The following is a 16,412-nucleotide window of genomic DNA, read 5'->3' as shown; positions in this document are numbered from 1 at the left end:
AACGTCTTGTTGCCGTAAAAATTTCTGCTGTATATTATTCTTTGTATCGATAAAGCATGTGTCCGTGATGTTTTCCATGTTTTTCTGAAATACGGACACTTTGGCATGCCTCCTCATGTGGTGTCTGTATTTGCGCCGTGGCCGCTATTTAGCAAGATGATCATCGCTCACAGCTTGAGCTTGGTTCACCTGTGGCTAAGATTGTTCTTAAAAACTAACTTTAGCTAATGGTAAATTAAAGACAAGTCTTCATCAAAACTGACGGCAAAATTCTTAAGGTAAAACTCTATTCATTGTTAATTAAACTCGAATCAAAGTTCACGTTAACCCAGGAGTAGCTTAATCGGGCTTTGAACAACTGTTGTCCTAGTGTTGCCCTAGTGGTGATAGATGTACTTTTTAAATCAGCGCTTGACACAGTCATACTCGGGTGAAAAATACATCTTTCATTTATTACCAGGGCCCAGTTGTTCAAAACCTAATCAAGCTCATCTTGGGTCAGTAATAAGAACTTTGACTCGAGTTTAATAACCAATCAATAACAAGAGAGGATGACCAATAAAGATTTTTTCCAAAAGAATTCTGTTCTTCAGTTTTGACCTAGATTTCCTCTACCTTCAGCCTAAAATTAGCTTTTACAGACATTTTTAACTTGCGAGATAAAAACCTCGACTGATGAGATTTAACCGGGAATTAGCGTTAATCTGCTTTTAAACAACCAGGCCCAAGCTTATTAAAAGGTTTATTACACCCATTTTGAAATCACTGGTGATCCTTGCAATCTGATTGGCTCTCAACAGTGCGATTTATTCCCAAATTGCACCATTTTTTGCTCTAAATCGCATCTTTTCTTTAGCCCATCAAAATGAAAATGAAGTAACAAAAATACAATATTAATATTGACAATGATACCCTGTGATTTCAAAATAGGTGTAATAAAGTGGTAATTGAACTAAGTGGAGCGCAATCTCGTCTGAAATCATACGCGTGATTTGAAATCACAAGTATGATTTCAGACCAAAATTGCACGACATATTATTAACAACATATTTCTTTCACTCATATCCACTCATCGACTTTCAAATTCTAGCAGTATGGAGGATCTTTGTCATGAACCTATGGCCAGACCTGGCCAAGGAGTAGCCAGTCTCCTATCGCTCAGTGTAGAGCTTTGCCCTTGTTAAAGGATGCTGAACTGCTTTACGCTCGTCCTACAAAACTGTGATCTTTTTTTTTTTGTGAGAGGCAATTCGAGTTTCGTACTGACGAACCAGCTGACGACGGAAATGTTAATACACACCATATTCGCATTGGTTTACCTGTGGTAAAGTTCTGGTACCCAGTACTCAGCGCTTGCGGCTGAGACTTTGGCGCGGTTACTAAGATAAATGTCTTGAACTGCAAAATCGGGGAAGAGATCGACACGTTAAAACGTCGAAATTTTTCACGTTCTGTGCCTTACTGGGTGACGGAAAGGCAATATTCTGTGCACAGGAAGATAAATTTGCTATCCAGAACGGTGTTACGGGGAAATGATTGAGTTTTCGCGAATCTGAACCGTTTTTAACAACCTTGTTTACCTTGGACACGAGTTGTCAAGGACGTCTACAACATTTGCATTCAAGGTTGGAAAACTCTTGAAAGAAAAGGACAAAGATGAGGTTCAAAACTCACATGCTTAAAGAATCTAAGCGTATCCTTTTTATTACTACTGAAATGTGATATATCAAATGTTATTATCGACATAAATTCGTATGATCATGATAGAGATAAGCTCAACAGAGACTAGATTGAGCTCAAGTAAGTGACCTAGTAATTAGGTTTCGAAAGCTTTTCGTTCTATCTGTTTAATGCAAAGAGGATGATGAAGCACTTTGGAATTTTTATATATTTTTTGACAATAAAGCTTTAATAAGCTTGGTCTGTTTTGATATTGCCTTACCAAGAGCAGCAACCTTTTGCAATATAATTTACACCATTTTGTTGGACTAATTCTACCAATAAGGTAACTCTTGGATAGTGCAGGGACCACTTGCACAAACAGTAACAAAGTGTAGCCGGATCTTTGTGTAGATCTGGATCAGCAATGTTGAAGAAAACGTAAAAGTTGTACTTCAAGGGAAAGTGAAAATAGATGAAATCATTTATCCAAACAGATTTCACGTATTTCACTTTCATTTATTCTTCTTTCACGAGTATATCACAATTTGGCAAAATGACAAGCACCCAGCTGGCTTGATGTTTTCAATAAAAGGCCATATCCAAGTTAACTATGCGGCCCCATGCAATAATCTCTTACCCAGACTTAACTTTGTTGCCTTAACCAGCATCAAAACAGACAAGGACTTAGTAAGTTGTGTAGGTTGGACAACAGCTGATGAGCTGTATTCTAGTGGGTAGGTTGTTAACAAGTGCTTTTGTTGAGTTAAGTGGATTCGATGCATTCCACAATTATAATAATATATTTGACTTTATCTACAACAGAGTTATGAGGTCATTTCTAACTGTAGCTTTTACTATTTTTCAGAGATGACCATAGCATTCTGAAGTGGAATTTGCTATCAGATGAGACCACTCAGGTATCTATTTTAATAACATTTTGGTTGTTGAAGTGGTAAGAAGAACTTGCCTTCCCTCAAATACATGTATGTAATATTGTATGGGTTAAGTTTGTTGTTGGTTCTTCTCTTTGCTCCCAGAACTTTTCTCTTGTGAGATGAGCCTAGTGACTCACTACTATCATGCTTATCCTGGCATCTGGGATGGGATAAATCTTAAGTCTATCGCAGGGTAGCTAACGTCTGTCGGAGGATACCCAATATAAAGTGACTTAGTCTGTCACATGATACCCAGTATGAAGTGACTTAGTCTATCACAGGATACCCAGCATGAACTGACTTGGAGTATTTCTATAGTTGCTGATAGGATGCTAGTCCTTCACGGAACACCCCACACCAAACCCAGCGTCAATTTTGTTGGGTGTCCCTGACAGTTCCCTGACACTCTCCTGGGTTGAGAGAGTCAGATAATGTGAGAGTAGAGTAAAATTTCTTACCGAAGAACACGATGCAGTGACATCAGCCAGGCCATGAAACTCACAGAACCACTCAATCTTCAGTCCAGTGCATTAACCAGTAGGCTGCCATACCCCACACATTTTTGTCTTGGGTTACTTTGTGGTTCCAATTCAATGAAGAATCTAAGTAAAATAGTGGTTTGTTGACTTTGATTTGAACTTCTCTGATCTGCTGTCACATTGTTTCCTTAAAAAAAACAACAATCTTTACTCCATGTTATCTTTTCTCACCTTGGTGTATATTAAATGGGTACCTAACGTTACCCTAAATAAAGGTGGATTTCCACTGTCACGTAAATTTTATGTGCGTACAGCCGTAAATTTAGCTGGCTTTATGTACGTAAACAAAACAAGCAACGTATGAACAGCTTACGTAAACGTAAAATGTTGAGCGCTGTTCAACTTTTTTCGTTTATGCACACGGCTCATACATCACTTCTTATTTTATTTATGGCTTGTCGTACATTGTTAAGCCAGCTAAAGTTATCTCTGTACACATGTAAAGTTTACGCAACAGTGGCAATCCACCTTAAGGTAATCCTTGTGGTGAATAGGCATCCCATCGGGGGGAGGAGTGTCAATAACCCTAGCTGCCTCATTTTCCATTGCTACTCAGGAATCATGCTAAGCTTCGACCATGTGTTAAATTGCCTGTGGTGTGAGTATGACTTAACCATTTTACAGGTTATTAAGTTGCCAGCAGAAATCTTCCCAACTGATATACACTGGTTTCCAAGAGGTGCTGGAGGAAAGAAACAGAGTCAGTCAGAACTGTTTGTTCTCACATCTACTGATGGTAAGGTCATTCTGTAAATTGTTGTTAAACTAACAACTTTCTACCTCAGTGAAATGGCTGGGCACACAAGTAATGTATTAGCCATTCCCGCAGAGCTGGGTCATGTGACCTTGCAGCACAGTACAATAATGGGCCTGTTTGAGTTATTTTGAAAGGTCCAGTTAGATACCTATTTTATGGTAAAATAATGACAGTTTTCCATACCCTTTTCTTTTCTTCAGGAGGTGAAATCCCTACCCTTTTATGTATATACCTCTAGTCTTTCCTTGGGGTGAATGGTCACACCCTAGGATTTCATCCACAGACTCAAACATTAGAACTAACTTGTACATCATAATAAACAGCACCACAGGAGAGTACTGCTCAGTAGCTTTTATTTGCTTGGTCATATTTAGGATTTTGCCAACTGACTACATTCTTGGACAGAGATTGTCACAGTGTTGCTAGGCAGGTGACAAACAACATCATTCTAGATATTTAAAATGCAAAATGACTTGCTGTAAGCTTACAATGTACTTTCGTTTACTCTTCACCTCCTGTAGGTAAATTCCACCTGATTTCTCGTAATGGTCGCATTGAGAAATCTGTTGAAGCTCATAGAGGTGCTGTCCTGTCAGGCAGATGGAGCTTTGATGGCTCAGCTATGGTTACAGGTTTGAAATTTTGTTACTTTAGATTCTTGCATTTGTGTTTGGAATAACTAGATTTGCTTTCAGGAGCTCAGTACCCAGGGTTCCTGGCCAGTTAGAAAAGGAAGACACTTGTCAGATCTAGAGATTAACAGGAACTGCAAGTCCTGCACATGTTCTTGGTGTCATCCCATGCAGGAGGGAATAAGCTCACTCACAGATGTCGATAACAGTTTTATTAGTTTTTGGGTTTAGTTTTTCTGTGGGACTAAGAAACCTGTGAACACTAAGAATCATCTCTGGAATGTTTCTTGTTCTGTGACCAATTAGACGTGTGTTCAGACATAAGGCTAGGACAAACCACGGAACTGTTGTTCAGCTTGCATTTTTTCCTCCGATTGGTTTTCCCTCCAAACACAAATAATAACATACATCAGGGACACCCAACGGATCGTTTCGGTAAATTATCTGTTCGGAAGGCCCTTAATCCCCTACAATTTTCTAAAAATAATTTTCGCCTCGAACTTTCGTGATATGGGAAATTTAAGGCCTGGTGTTTTCGGATTGATAAAAATGTCGTTTCGGGTACCGAAAAAAGGTCAGCTAAGATTTTCGGAAAGGAAATAAAACCTAAGTTTTTTGGGAAATGGACAAAAATGCCCTAGTAATTTCGGAAAGACTCAAGTTTCCCTAGAATGACCGAACAGATAAAAATATTATAGGGCAACTTTAAATGAATCTACAGAGCTTTAAAGGCACTCCAGATAGCCTAAAATAGCGTTTCAAAGGATCTGAGAGAAAACTCCCATTGGGTGCCCCTGATATATTTCCTGATATATTTCTTGCATTTATGGTTTTCTTAGACACACAGTAAGTGCATGACTTGTACACTTGTACATGTACATAGATGCAAACTTAGCTGACAGTTTGTAATAAACATTTTGTTACACTGCCTTGATAAACCTTTGCTGCATGTATATGTAAGTATATACATAGTGTTAATGCTGGTGTAATTCCCAAGTCATTCCTTTATCAATAAATCGGATCAAATTAAATAAACCATAAAACCAAACATCAGAGTAGTAACACTCATTCTATGTCGCGTTTCTTTAAATTTGTTTTTTTCAACAGTTGGAGAAGATGGCCAAGTGAAAATTTGGTCTAGGAGTGGTATGCTGAGATCAACATTAGTTCAAGCTGGTAATTAAAAGTTCCTAATTATGTGTGAAGTTACATCAATTTTAAGCAGTGTTTGTTCTAGTCACTTATTCATCCCTTTGTTAATGTTTTCAGGTACCCCAGTATATTCTGTAGCTTGGAGCCCTGATTCAGATCACATTCTGCACACAAGTGGAAAACAACTTGTTATCAAACCCTTGCAAGCTGCCGCTAAACCAGTCCAGGTATGGTTAAAGTACCTGTATCATCCTCTAGCCTTTCCGGTACAATGGTGGCTCAGCCTAATTTCTGTAATTAGGCATCAGTGTTGCCTACATCCTTAATATTATTACTGCATTATGAAACAAAATCAATAATAAATATGTCTCGCTTCTGTAAATATGAATGAAACAATTTCTTGTTTTTTGTGTTATTTATCCCAGTGGAAGGCTCATGATGGAGTTGTCTTAAAAGTTGACTGGAATCCTATCAACAATTTGATCATCTCTGGTGGAGAGGACTGTAAATACAAGGTGTGTAACAAATTAGGTGATACCTTTTTTGCAATCAGGCAGTCAGATTGCAGAGAGTAATGTCAGTGGAGAAGAAATACTGGCCCTGGTTGTTCAAAGAGCAGATGACGCTATCCAGTCGATAAATCATTATCCAGCAGTTAAGCTCTACTCCAACCAATACCTTTTATCCACTGGATAGCCAATGTCCGATGGAAAAAGTTATCCGCCCTTTGAACAACTGGAGCCTGTAATATACAGTCAAGTAAATGAATAAGAGCACCCCATCTGAAAGAGATATGACTTGTACCACCAGTTGAAATTCCAACAGAACACAAAACTATCCAAACATAGTCATCAGCATTGGACTCTAAGGTTGTGGGGAGTGGGAAGGCAGGGGCATTATTCCTTGGAAGTTTGGGCAGAGTTCTGCAACTCTTAACGAAAAAAACTTTCCATACCCCATCTAATTCCTAAACCTCAAAAACGTTTTCTCAAGCCAAAAGGCAAACATCTTCAACCCAATAACATTTTGATTCCTGCATTTCAGACCAAACTGGTCCCGTCTGGTTACTCTTTGGGTTTGCACATACCTGCACTAAATAGCTTCCTCCAACATCCACAATGACAAAAAATTTTTAATTGTTTATAGGTAAACGGGTGTTTTAATTTTCTGTTTATCTTGAATGTCAAACCAGGTATGGGACAGTTATGGTCGAGTGTTGTACTCCAGCATGTTACATGAGTATCCCATCACCAGCATCTCATGGGCCCCTGATGGTGAGTATGACTACATGTACTGTACAACTCATTTTATTTTACCCTGGCTGTTACTGATTTTGGGTTGGATGATTGAAGTAAAGTATAAAGGAAAAGTAAAGTGCAAAAAGAAAAAACAACAACAAAACAACAACAACTGGATGTCTGGATTGAGAACAGGCAAAGTTTCCCCAAAGCATCAAACCTGGGGCCAGATTCATGAAGGCCACCTAAGGGTTAAGATCTTTCCTATGTATTGTTTCTTAACAATAATCTGCTGCTATTCTGTTGTCAAGAAACAATATTTAGGATACAGCTTCGTGAATTTGCGCCCCCCCCCACCCCCCCCCCCCCCAAAAAAAAAATGAAACTGTTGTCACAAAACCGAGATGTGAAAAAACGGTACCATCAATAATCTAACCAAAAAATTGAGCAATATCATATTTTTAGTCTGAGTCTGGCTGTGGAGACGTGGCTTAAATCCTTGTAGTCTTTCAGCATTATTATTTTTTCATTACTTTGGCAGGTGAACTGTTCGCTGTTGGTTCTTTCAATACACTGCGGCTCTGTGATAAAACTGGGGTAAGCATTCCTTAATATTATTTGTTATAATTAAAGGTTTTGGTCAATGAGTTAAAACTGCAAAGTGTATATTCTAAACAACTTGCTATTACATGTATGGCCCTTAAGATCAGTCGAGATATTCTCTGACTACTCAAAGTTTATCTTTAGGGGCTTGAAAGCAATGAGCATTTAATCAATTGATCACAAGAATCTAAATTTAAGTTTCTGAAATTGCCAGTGTGTTATGGTTTTGGAACAAGGGCAAGAATGTAGTTCCTGATGAGGGGTGTTTAGTGAGAGAACCAGTAACTGGTGAAACACAAGTTGCACATATCTTTGCATAGTATACATGTAACATACCCTGTAATGAAGATGGCTTCTGATGTTTTTGTTGTGGTCATCATTGCACAAAGTAGAACCAACTTGAATATTCACAATGACTGCAGCAGCAGAAACGTTGCGAGACATGTTCTTTCTGGGTGTTACACTAAGCAGCGATTCGCACAACTTGTGCCGCAACAAAATTACTAGACAAGTTGCAAGAAAAATTGCCTAGTGAACCCACCATCAACTTTCTTTCAAATTTTGTTCATTTAAGGACGGTGCCTACTATTGTTACTGCGCATACGTTCTGCGCATCTCGAGATACTCGGGTTTCCTATGGGTGGTGCCTACTAATACAGGAATATTTTTGCGCGTTTTAAAACTATACGGAGAAAGCAGAACTTACCAAATGCTTTTGGTATCTCAAAAAAAAATTGGGGGTAACCATGCATTTTTCAGAGATAATTAAGCTTCAATTTAGGAAAAAATCCCATACATCGCTTTATATTTTGGCGTTTTTTAGAGATATTAATGTTTAATTATCTTTGAAAAACGCGTGGTTACCCCCAATTTTCTTTTTGGATTCCAATAGCCCTTGCTAAGATCTGCTTTTCTCGCGAAGTCATAAACTGCACAAAAATACTTCAGTATTAGTAGGCACCGTCCTTAAGTGAGGCTGGAAAGACCTCTAAAAGTTTTGACAAATGCTCTGCTTATTTATCAACAATAAAGGAACCTCTGGTACCAACATACTGTCAATCATGACATACAGGCAAGTGGAATGTGCAGTTCCAGAAAATATCCATACTCCCCCCACAGAAGATTTTTCATTTTGCACCCCCCATCCCCTTAGGAAATTCCAGTTTAGCTTCATACTTTGCTTCTAAAATTTTGACTTTAAAGACCCCCCTCCTTGGGAATTTCCAATGACTTTCCAATGGGTGGGTATTGATTTTTTCTGGAACTGCACAATGTCCGACTGTCTTTTTAAATTAATTCCTTTCCAACAGTGGTCATACACCTTGGAGAAACCCAACACAGGCTCAATATTTAATATTGCTTGGTCTAGTGATGGCACACAGCTTGCAGGGGCCTGCGGGAATGGTCAAGTTATTTTTGCTCACGTGATTGAGCGGCGTCTTGAGTGGAAGAACTTTGAAGTGACTGTCACCGACCGAAAGAGCATCATAGTGAGAGATGTGACCAATGACATAAAAGAATCCTTGGGTAATAAATGCAGTTAAATACAAATAATATTTAATGGAGTTAACAACAAAGAGTGCCAGTGTGCCAGTTGTCATCAGCTTTTACATACATGCGCATCAGGATTCCATGTGGAATTGAAGGGTGTTTTAATAGGAAGAGCATTTGCTGAGCTTGTTTTCACTTTATAAAAAGCTGTTTCACCCAGCTCCCTCCCCTCGCTTTTTCACTGTTTTTACCAGTGTGACAAGTGCGTTTCTAATTCGTTACTACATGGGGGCTCGGCTGAGTGACAAAGCCATACTAGGAAAAGAGAAAATCTGAATTCTCCCAACAGGAGTCAAACCTATTCATGACCTTCCGAAGTTCAGATGCTCTACCACTGAGCTACAGGAGGCTTGTGGGAGCTAAGGTCATTAAACTGGGCTCTTGTGACAAAAATCCTGCATATTATGCACATTGAAAGAAATTAGTTTCAATGCACAAATTGAAATGTTATTTCCACTTCCTGAAATAAAATTCACAATTAATTATTTTAGACTTCCGGCAATTTAACATCAATTTGTTTTCAGAAAGGAGGCTCCCTTTAAAACCAAATAGTTTGTTTATGGAGGTCAGTTTCCCAGTGAACGTGAATATGGATATGTCAAAATATTATTATTCTTTCAGATTTCCGAGACCGCATCATCAAGACTTCATTGGCCTTCAACCATCTTGTAGTAGCCACAACATCACAGTGTTATATTTACAGGTAAAATATTCAACTTACAGTCTAATCAATTCTATTGTTGGTTTGATACAAACTTGCACTAGACAAATCCTCAAGATTACAGCCAAACAACCAGAACCAAACAATGGAAAAGTCTTTCCCCCGATGTTTTCTCAAACAATTCGAACACAGACTCCACCTGAAAAAGTGTTTCTGAGCTAATCTGGCAACCGTGTTACAACTGCCTTTTATTTATTTATTTTTATGTTTATGATATTCCCCAAGCCTTTTTGTTTGCAATATTCTCATAATTCGGTCACTTTATAGATTAAAAAATAGACCTTTATACTGACTGAACGTTTCCTACTCATTGCTCTACAGTGTTAGAAACTGGAACACGCCCATGATATTTGACCTCAAGAATGGAAATATTACACTCATTGTTCAAACAGAGAAGTGAGTTCAAGTGCTCTTGCAGTTAGTTTGAACAACCAACTTCCCTAGATAGTGTATGGAAGCCGTTTAAGGCCACATTGTGCATACACAATGTTGTTAGTATAGGGATGAATTGCACACAAGAAATGGCTTCCTTTTGTGCTTATTGACTGTGTTAGATTCACATTAGGTATTGTGGTAAAATGTACAGCTGCCATCTTTTTTGTACAGTGGATTCATGTTTATTTATTTGTAAAAAAGGGCACTTCAAATTGGATTTTGTTTCCCCTTAGTTTAATCATTCTATATCTGGGAACTTTGTAACAACAGGGCTCCACTTCATCAACAAGTTCAATTTTTGATAAGTCAGGTCATGATGTGGACATCATGATTGCAAGCACCAATTTAAAATTTTTCATTCTTTTTGTAGGCACTTTCTTTTAGTTGATGATGCAGGGCTTCAAGTTTATTCATATGAGGTGTGTATGACAATCCCATTTGAGAACTTGGTACAAGAGCTGTTTAATATGTGACGAATGAAACTATACTGTATCAAAATTTGAACAATTAAATTACACTTGAAGGAAGAAGCTGATTTATAACATTGTTTGCATTTTTCTCAGGGACGTCTAACATGTGTTCCAAAGTACCAGGGTCTAAGAACAGATATTTTGAATGAACAGACCTGCACACTGAGTAATGATACACTGGCAATTAAGGATAGGAAAGATGAGAAAGGTAAATGTACGTTGGATGGATTATCAATGAGGCAGGCATAGCTGAGATATCTGGCACTTACTCCTCATACATTAACCTGTGATATGACATTGACTGATTGGTGATGGTTTTTAGAGTAAAGAGCTTTTTCCAGGGTCATGGGACTGTACAGTTTGACAATAAGTATAAACGGATTTAATAGTTTATCAGGGGTTTCATTAAACAAGAAGTTCAGCTATAAAAGGGCAAGCCCCTCCTTCATTTCACACCTTTGTCTGCATGAGATGCAAATTTAGGCGCTGTTCAGTTGAGGCAAGTTGTTGACTCAAGTGTCCTCTGAAAAATATGCCTCAAAATTGTATAATGTCAACACAGCAGTACAAGATATCAAGTTCTTATTTGTTTAACAAGGGTTATTCTAGATAAAAACTAAATAAGCTAATTTTAAAGAAGAAAAAGACACATGTTGTTTGTCAGTTGTTTATGCTCTGATGGTTGATTGACAACTGAAGGTGAGAATGGCCAGGCCAGGCTCCTTTTTATGCTGGAACTTCCTGTTTAAGGCCTGGGCATCAGGCAAATTGACTGTCTGTAAACACAACTTTGCCCGGTTGCCTTAAACATCTCAACCAATTTTTTCCATAATATAACATACCCAAGTCAACTCTCTTTCCTGGGTGCACTAATCACTTGCCTGTCTGTTCAAAATCTTAATGAAACCTCTGGTTTATTTTTGAAGTTTAATCAATAGGTAGACACTACTTACAGACAATGTAAACATGAACTAAAATTTGATGGTTGTTTCTTTTCTCTTTAGTGATCCATTTGTTTGAAACACAGTCAGGAAAACCAGTAGGAAGTGGGCAACCAATACAACACTCAGTAAGCTGTGATTTCCTGATAAGCTCTACATCATCCTGCTTGAAAGCTCCCAGAAGCTCTTTTCTTTCAAATCTGTGCTTGGTTAGCAATACTTGCACCACTTCCTTGAGCAGTCAATAAGAAGCAAAGTAGCAAACTCAATTGTGACTTGTTTGTACATGTTTTCCACACTTTCCAGTGTTTTCCTGTATTTGCTTTGGATTCTGATTGGCTTGTTGCACTGTTTGCATCTGTTGTGGAGTAATTACTTTGGGTTCGGTTTTATGACTCTCAGTTGAATACTGATCAATGTTCTCTGATGATTTCCTTCAGATTCCTTGTATGATATCATTTGTGTGAATCTGTTTGTTCTTATTTTAGCTTGAAGTCATGGAGATTGCCCTGAGTCAATGTGGTCCAAGCAGTGACAGACAACTTGCTGTTATTGACAAAAACAGAGATCTATACCTCACACCCATCAAGCACATTGGCCCAGCAGAAAGACTTGTTAAACTTGGTAAGATGGTTATATCCAGTTTATAATTCAGAGAAGCATTCCTCAAACAAGAAATAAAGTGAAGGTTTTACAGTATGTAACTTTCTGTACTAAAATTCTGAAAATATCAACAAATTTAATACAAACTTACACCCTCAACTTAGTAAGGGAACCCTCAATTTTCACTCAGATGGTCAAACCATCAGCACCAACTTTTGCCTTCTTGAGGATTAATTGCGGGTACCCTCATCTAATCTCACATTCTAGGCAAGCTATTGATACTTTATTTAATAACACAGAGGGGTACCCATGAGCATCATTGCTTGCATGCTATATACCGGATGGAAACGGACACCTTCACTCATTTGATTTTCTGTCATTCAATGAATACTGGCAGCAAAAAGTAACAATACTGCACTTTTTAAGGGATGTTTTGTTCAAAGAATAAAGCAAACGTCTTCATTTTCCAGGAACCATGATAACCACAATGGCATGGAATGACAACACAAACATGTTGGCAGCATTCCAGGATGGTCGATTTATTGTCTGGTATTATCCAAGTGCAGTGTATGTTGATCAGGATATCTTGCCAAAGACACTTTTGGAAAAGGACTCAAGGTGAATGCCTTTGGCAGCAAAATCTTTATCTTTATATGGCAGAATACCAACAACTGGAAGGATAGGATGGAGACAAAACTGTTTGATATATCAACAGTCTTCATTACTGGGATTTAAATTTAATTAAATGGTGAAAAACTGCAGCATTTAGTTTGAGTTCAACTGCATTTGTTTGGGTTATGAATGCCTCTGTGTAACAAGTTTGAGAAAAAAATTGCATGGAAATTTGTCATTTTTCAGTGATTTTGGAAAGAACCCTCAGATTGTCAGCTTCTTGGAAAACCATTGTACCATGAGGAGAGCGGATGGTTCACTGTGCAGCACAATGTGAGTATAAGATTCATCTCTATAAAAACTGTAAGTACCTCTCCTTTTATTGTGTTCAATGTAGGAAGAAGGCACTCCTAATACGGATTGGAGTCGAGATTGTATGGGACAATGTTAATCAGTGAATGGATGGATCTTGGAAATGTATATCTGGCATCCCCCGCAGATTTTTCTCGCAGGGGCGGATGATATCACAAAGGAGAGAGAGCCTGGGATCGAGATCATTGAATGCACTCCCTAATCTTTGATTATTACTAGTTTATATTAAAATACTTCTCATTTGGCAGAATCTCACCATACCCTTCCATGCTTCACAAGTACGCTAGTGAGGCTAAATGGGAAGATGCCATTCGCCTTTGTAGATTTGTTAAGGTAAGTGTGTTTCAATTCAGCACTGTCTTTTTGAAAGGGCTGTGGCTGGGGATTTTCCCTGGTTTTGTTATGCATATGATTGGGAACCATAGCTACTTTCACAGAAAACGAAGCAATGGAACTACTTAGAAAGAGAATTCCTGAATAGGTACTTTTTTCATTAATATTTTGCCTACCATAATTATTGTTATTGATAGTGATCTGGCTATGGCAAAGACATTATGAAACTTTTGAATGCAGGTTACCACAAGATGTCGAATAAACTGTTCTGTTTATACCTTTTGCTGTCGGAACTCTTGTTGTCTAGAAATGCATGTGCCAGATATCACTTTACATGTGAATAAACCAAAGTGGTTGCAGGGCCAATATTTCAACTAGTACAACTAGTCTTCTTCAGGGCCAGAGTTACATTGAGAAAAACTAACAGCTCTTAAAATTTTAAGTTTAAACGTAAACATAAATGGTTAATAGTTAACAAGTGAGTGTACGTGACATAGCATATATAACTGTTCATAACAAACATGTAGGTGAAGAAGTTAAAAAAGACTATAGAAATGATTCATGACTAATGTTCAGTATGTTTTTCCTTTTTAGGACACTGTGTTATGGGCATGTCTGGCGACAATGGCTGCTTATGCAAAGGATCTCAACACAGCAGAAACAGCTTATGCTGCTATTGATGAGGTATGTTACAACACTTTTTAACAGTTTTGTTTACAGAAAACAGTGGATGAAAGAGCCACTCTATGGGAACCACTGAAATTCCCATTCATTTATTTATTTATTTAGTTATTTATTATCCATTTTAGGCAGATAAAGTGCAGTACATTAATCACATCAAGGAGATACCAACCAAAGAAGGAAGAAATGCAGCGATGGCTCTGTTCTGCCGACAGACTCAAGAAGCAGAAACCATTCTACTACAAGCTGGACTTATTTACCGCGCAATACAGATGAATATTGACCTTTTTAACTGGGACAGGTAAACAAAGAATTGAATGGCTGAGAGCATAACCAACCGGAGTTTCTGCATGTGGCCTTGAATTCCTTCAGGAAACTTTGCCCCAATGTTTCATCCTCTCCCTTGCACTTCATTTTGTGATAAAAATGTAAATCTTGCCCATAATCATTGGTTTTATGGCACACAGCTCAAAACAGCAGATAAAACATTGGAGCAATGTTTCTTGAAGGAAGTCAAGGCCATGTGCAAAAACTTTGGTGAATTTGAACTAGAACAACAACAACAACAACAAAAAAAAACTATCTGAAATGCACGATCGGTTGGTTCTGCCCCAAGCTCTTCAACTGTGATCTATAAAAGGTGCATGCCCCCACATTGGTGTTCCAAGTGTGTCATGCTTTGTAAACACCGACTCAAGCATTATTTACACAATATTTACCACTTTACTTTGCAGGGCTCTTGAACTTGCTGTAAAGCACAAAACTCATGTGGATACAGTTCTAGCATACAGACAGAAATACCTTGAAAACTTTGGCAGAACAGAAAAAAATAAACGATTTCTACAATATGCACAAGGGGTAAGACAACATTCAAACTGCCAAGATTGAGTTGATTCACCATAAAAATAAAGAAACCCCTCACTCAAATGATGACAGCCGTGATTGCAAAGTACATTCTTTTCGTTTGAATTCCTGTATTTAATTGAAGGGCTTTGGAAGCAATGAAAAGTCATCTCAGTACTCTAATTGTTCTTGATATTTCAGCTTTGGGAACAAAAAATAATGAAGTTATTATGATTCTTACATGATAATAAACCTGACGGCAAATTAGAACTAATTCAGAACACTTTAAATTGTAAAGGGAAATTTCTACTTAGCATAGTTTTTGACAAAGTGCTTCAATTGTTGACATGTTGATCTTCAAAAGGCATGAACCTTGTTGTTGCCTTTCTCTGTGTTAATAAATCATTGAATCCTACTGATGCATATGTTGTTTGTGCTGTTCTTTACAGGTTGAAGTTGATTGGGCGAAAATTAACGCCAAGGTTGACATGGAATTACAGAAGGAAGCAGCAAGGCCAGGAGCCAAACCCTATAATGGCTAATGCCATTTTCTTCGCATGCTCAAAATAATTTCTACAGTGTACATGTGAATATTTCTGTCTTGTACAAAGTGGGCATTTTAGTGTTGCATTAGGCCATTCACAAACAACAAAAGAAAGAAGAAAGTTGTCTGTATAAAGTACAGGCAGGTGAACTGTATGTACCTACCTTTTGTTCTGCAGGGTAGTCTTACAGAGACTCTAGAAATGGTCAAGGTATCAAATGCTTCATTCACACAAAATTTTCAGATCAGTCAGTTCGTACATGTAGATCTAACATCAAAACCTTTTCTACCGAGTTTAAAGGCTCTAAGGCTTATCATTATGGATTCAAACAGGAGCAAGAAACAGAATAATGCTCAAGTTAAAGACTTGCTGTGTGTTAGCTTGCACAGGACATTAAGTTTATTCAGTGTGAGGTACAAGTACATACGATGTGGATTCCAGGGTGCTTTCAAGCATCAGAGTCATTATAACTTACATTTACTTCTGTTGATTCATTCAACATTACTTCTAAACATTACTTCTGTTGAGAATTTCACTTTTTTAGGCAAAAGTAGTTTTATAGCTAGGCCCTAAATAGGAGAAGATTAGCTCAAGTGCCTGCTGTAAAATTTGCATAACAATCGCTACTACTTTTCAAGAATGCCTGAGTGTATGTTGTTGGTATTTGTATTTATTCTGAGATGTGTCTCAGGTTCTACAAGTTGGATTTTTCTCTTCTCTGGAGCTCCCTTGCCTTAAGGCAATGGAAATTAATGTGACAAAAAGTAAATAAAAAATAACAAGAATA

The 16,412-nt window shown here is 37.9% G+C and overlaps 1 protein-coding gene across 1 annotated transcript; it reads left to right on the top strand.

Moving 5' to 3' along the window:
* The first annotated feature begins 1,379 nt into the window (after positions 1-1,379).
* Positions 1,380-16,408, top strand: LOC146451928 (intraflagellar transport protein 80 homolog). Its single transcript, XM_085098313.1, has 24 exons — positions 1,380-1,693; positions 2,339-2,396; positions 2,528-2,579; positions 3,761-3,872; positions 4,415-4,525; positions 5,633-5,701; positions 5,795-5,904; positions 6,103-6,192; positions 6,870-6,951; positions 7,457-7,512; positions 8,829-9,045; positions 9,691-9,772; positions 10,112-10,186; positions 10,596-10,644; positions 10,789-10,903; positions 11,700-11,764; positions 12,125-12,260; positions 12,710-12,857; positions 13,098-13,184; positions 13,472-13,556; positions 14,151-14,240; positions 14,366-14,538; positions 14,972-15,095; positions 15,530-16,408. Exons 1-24 carry the CDS (start codon positions 1,657-1,659, stop codon positions 15,620-15,622), a joined length of 2,316 nt encoding a protein of 771 aa, XP_084954439.1. The 5' UTR covers positions 1,380-1,656; the 3' UTR covers positions 15,623-16,408.
* Positions 16,409-16,412: the final 4 nt, after the last annotated feature.

This window comes from Pavona decussata, unplaced genomic scaffold (genome assembly GCF_977016875.1).
Source record: "Pavona decussata unplaced genomic scaffold, jaPavDecu1.1 SCAFFOLD_381, whole genome shotgun sequence".
In the NCBI taxonomy this organism is placed as follows: Eukaryota; Metazoa; Cnidaria; class Anthozoa; order Scleractinia; family Agariciidae; genus Pavona; species Pavona decussata.
This window is presented reverse-complemented; position numbering and strand designations above follow the sequence as displayed.

Excerpts from the sequence above, each read along its gene's own strand:
- LOC146451928 (XM_085098313.1), top strand. The coding sequence starts at position 1,657 with ATGAGGTTCAAAACTCACATGCTTAAAGAATCTAAGC. Across the intron at positions 6,193-6,869 it reads GAGAGGACTGTAAATACAAG|GTATGGGACAGTTATGGTCG; the intron begins GTGTGTAACAAA and ends ATGTCAAACCAG. Across the intron at positions 7,513-8,828 it reads GGCTCTGTGATAAAACTGGG|TGGTCATACACCTTGGAGAA; the intron begins GTAAGCATTCCT and ends CCTTTCCAACAG.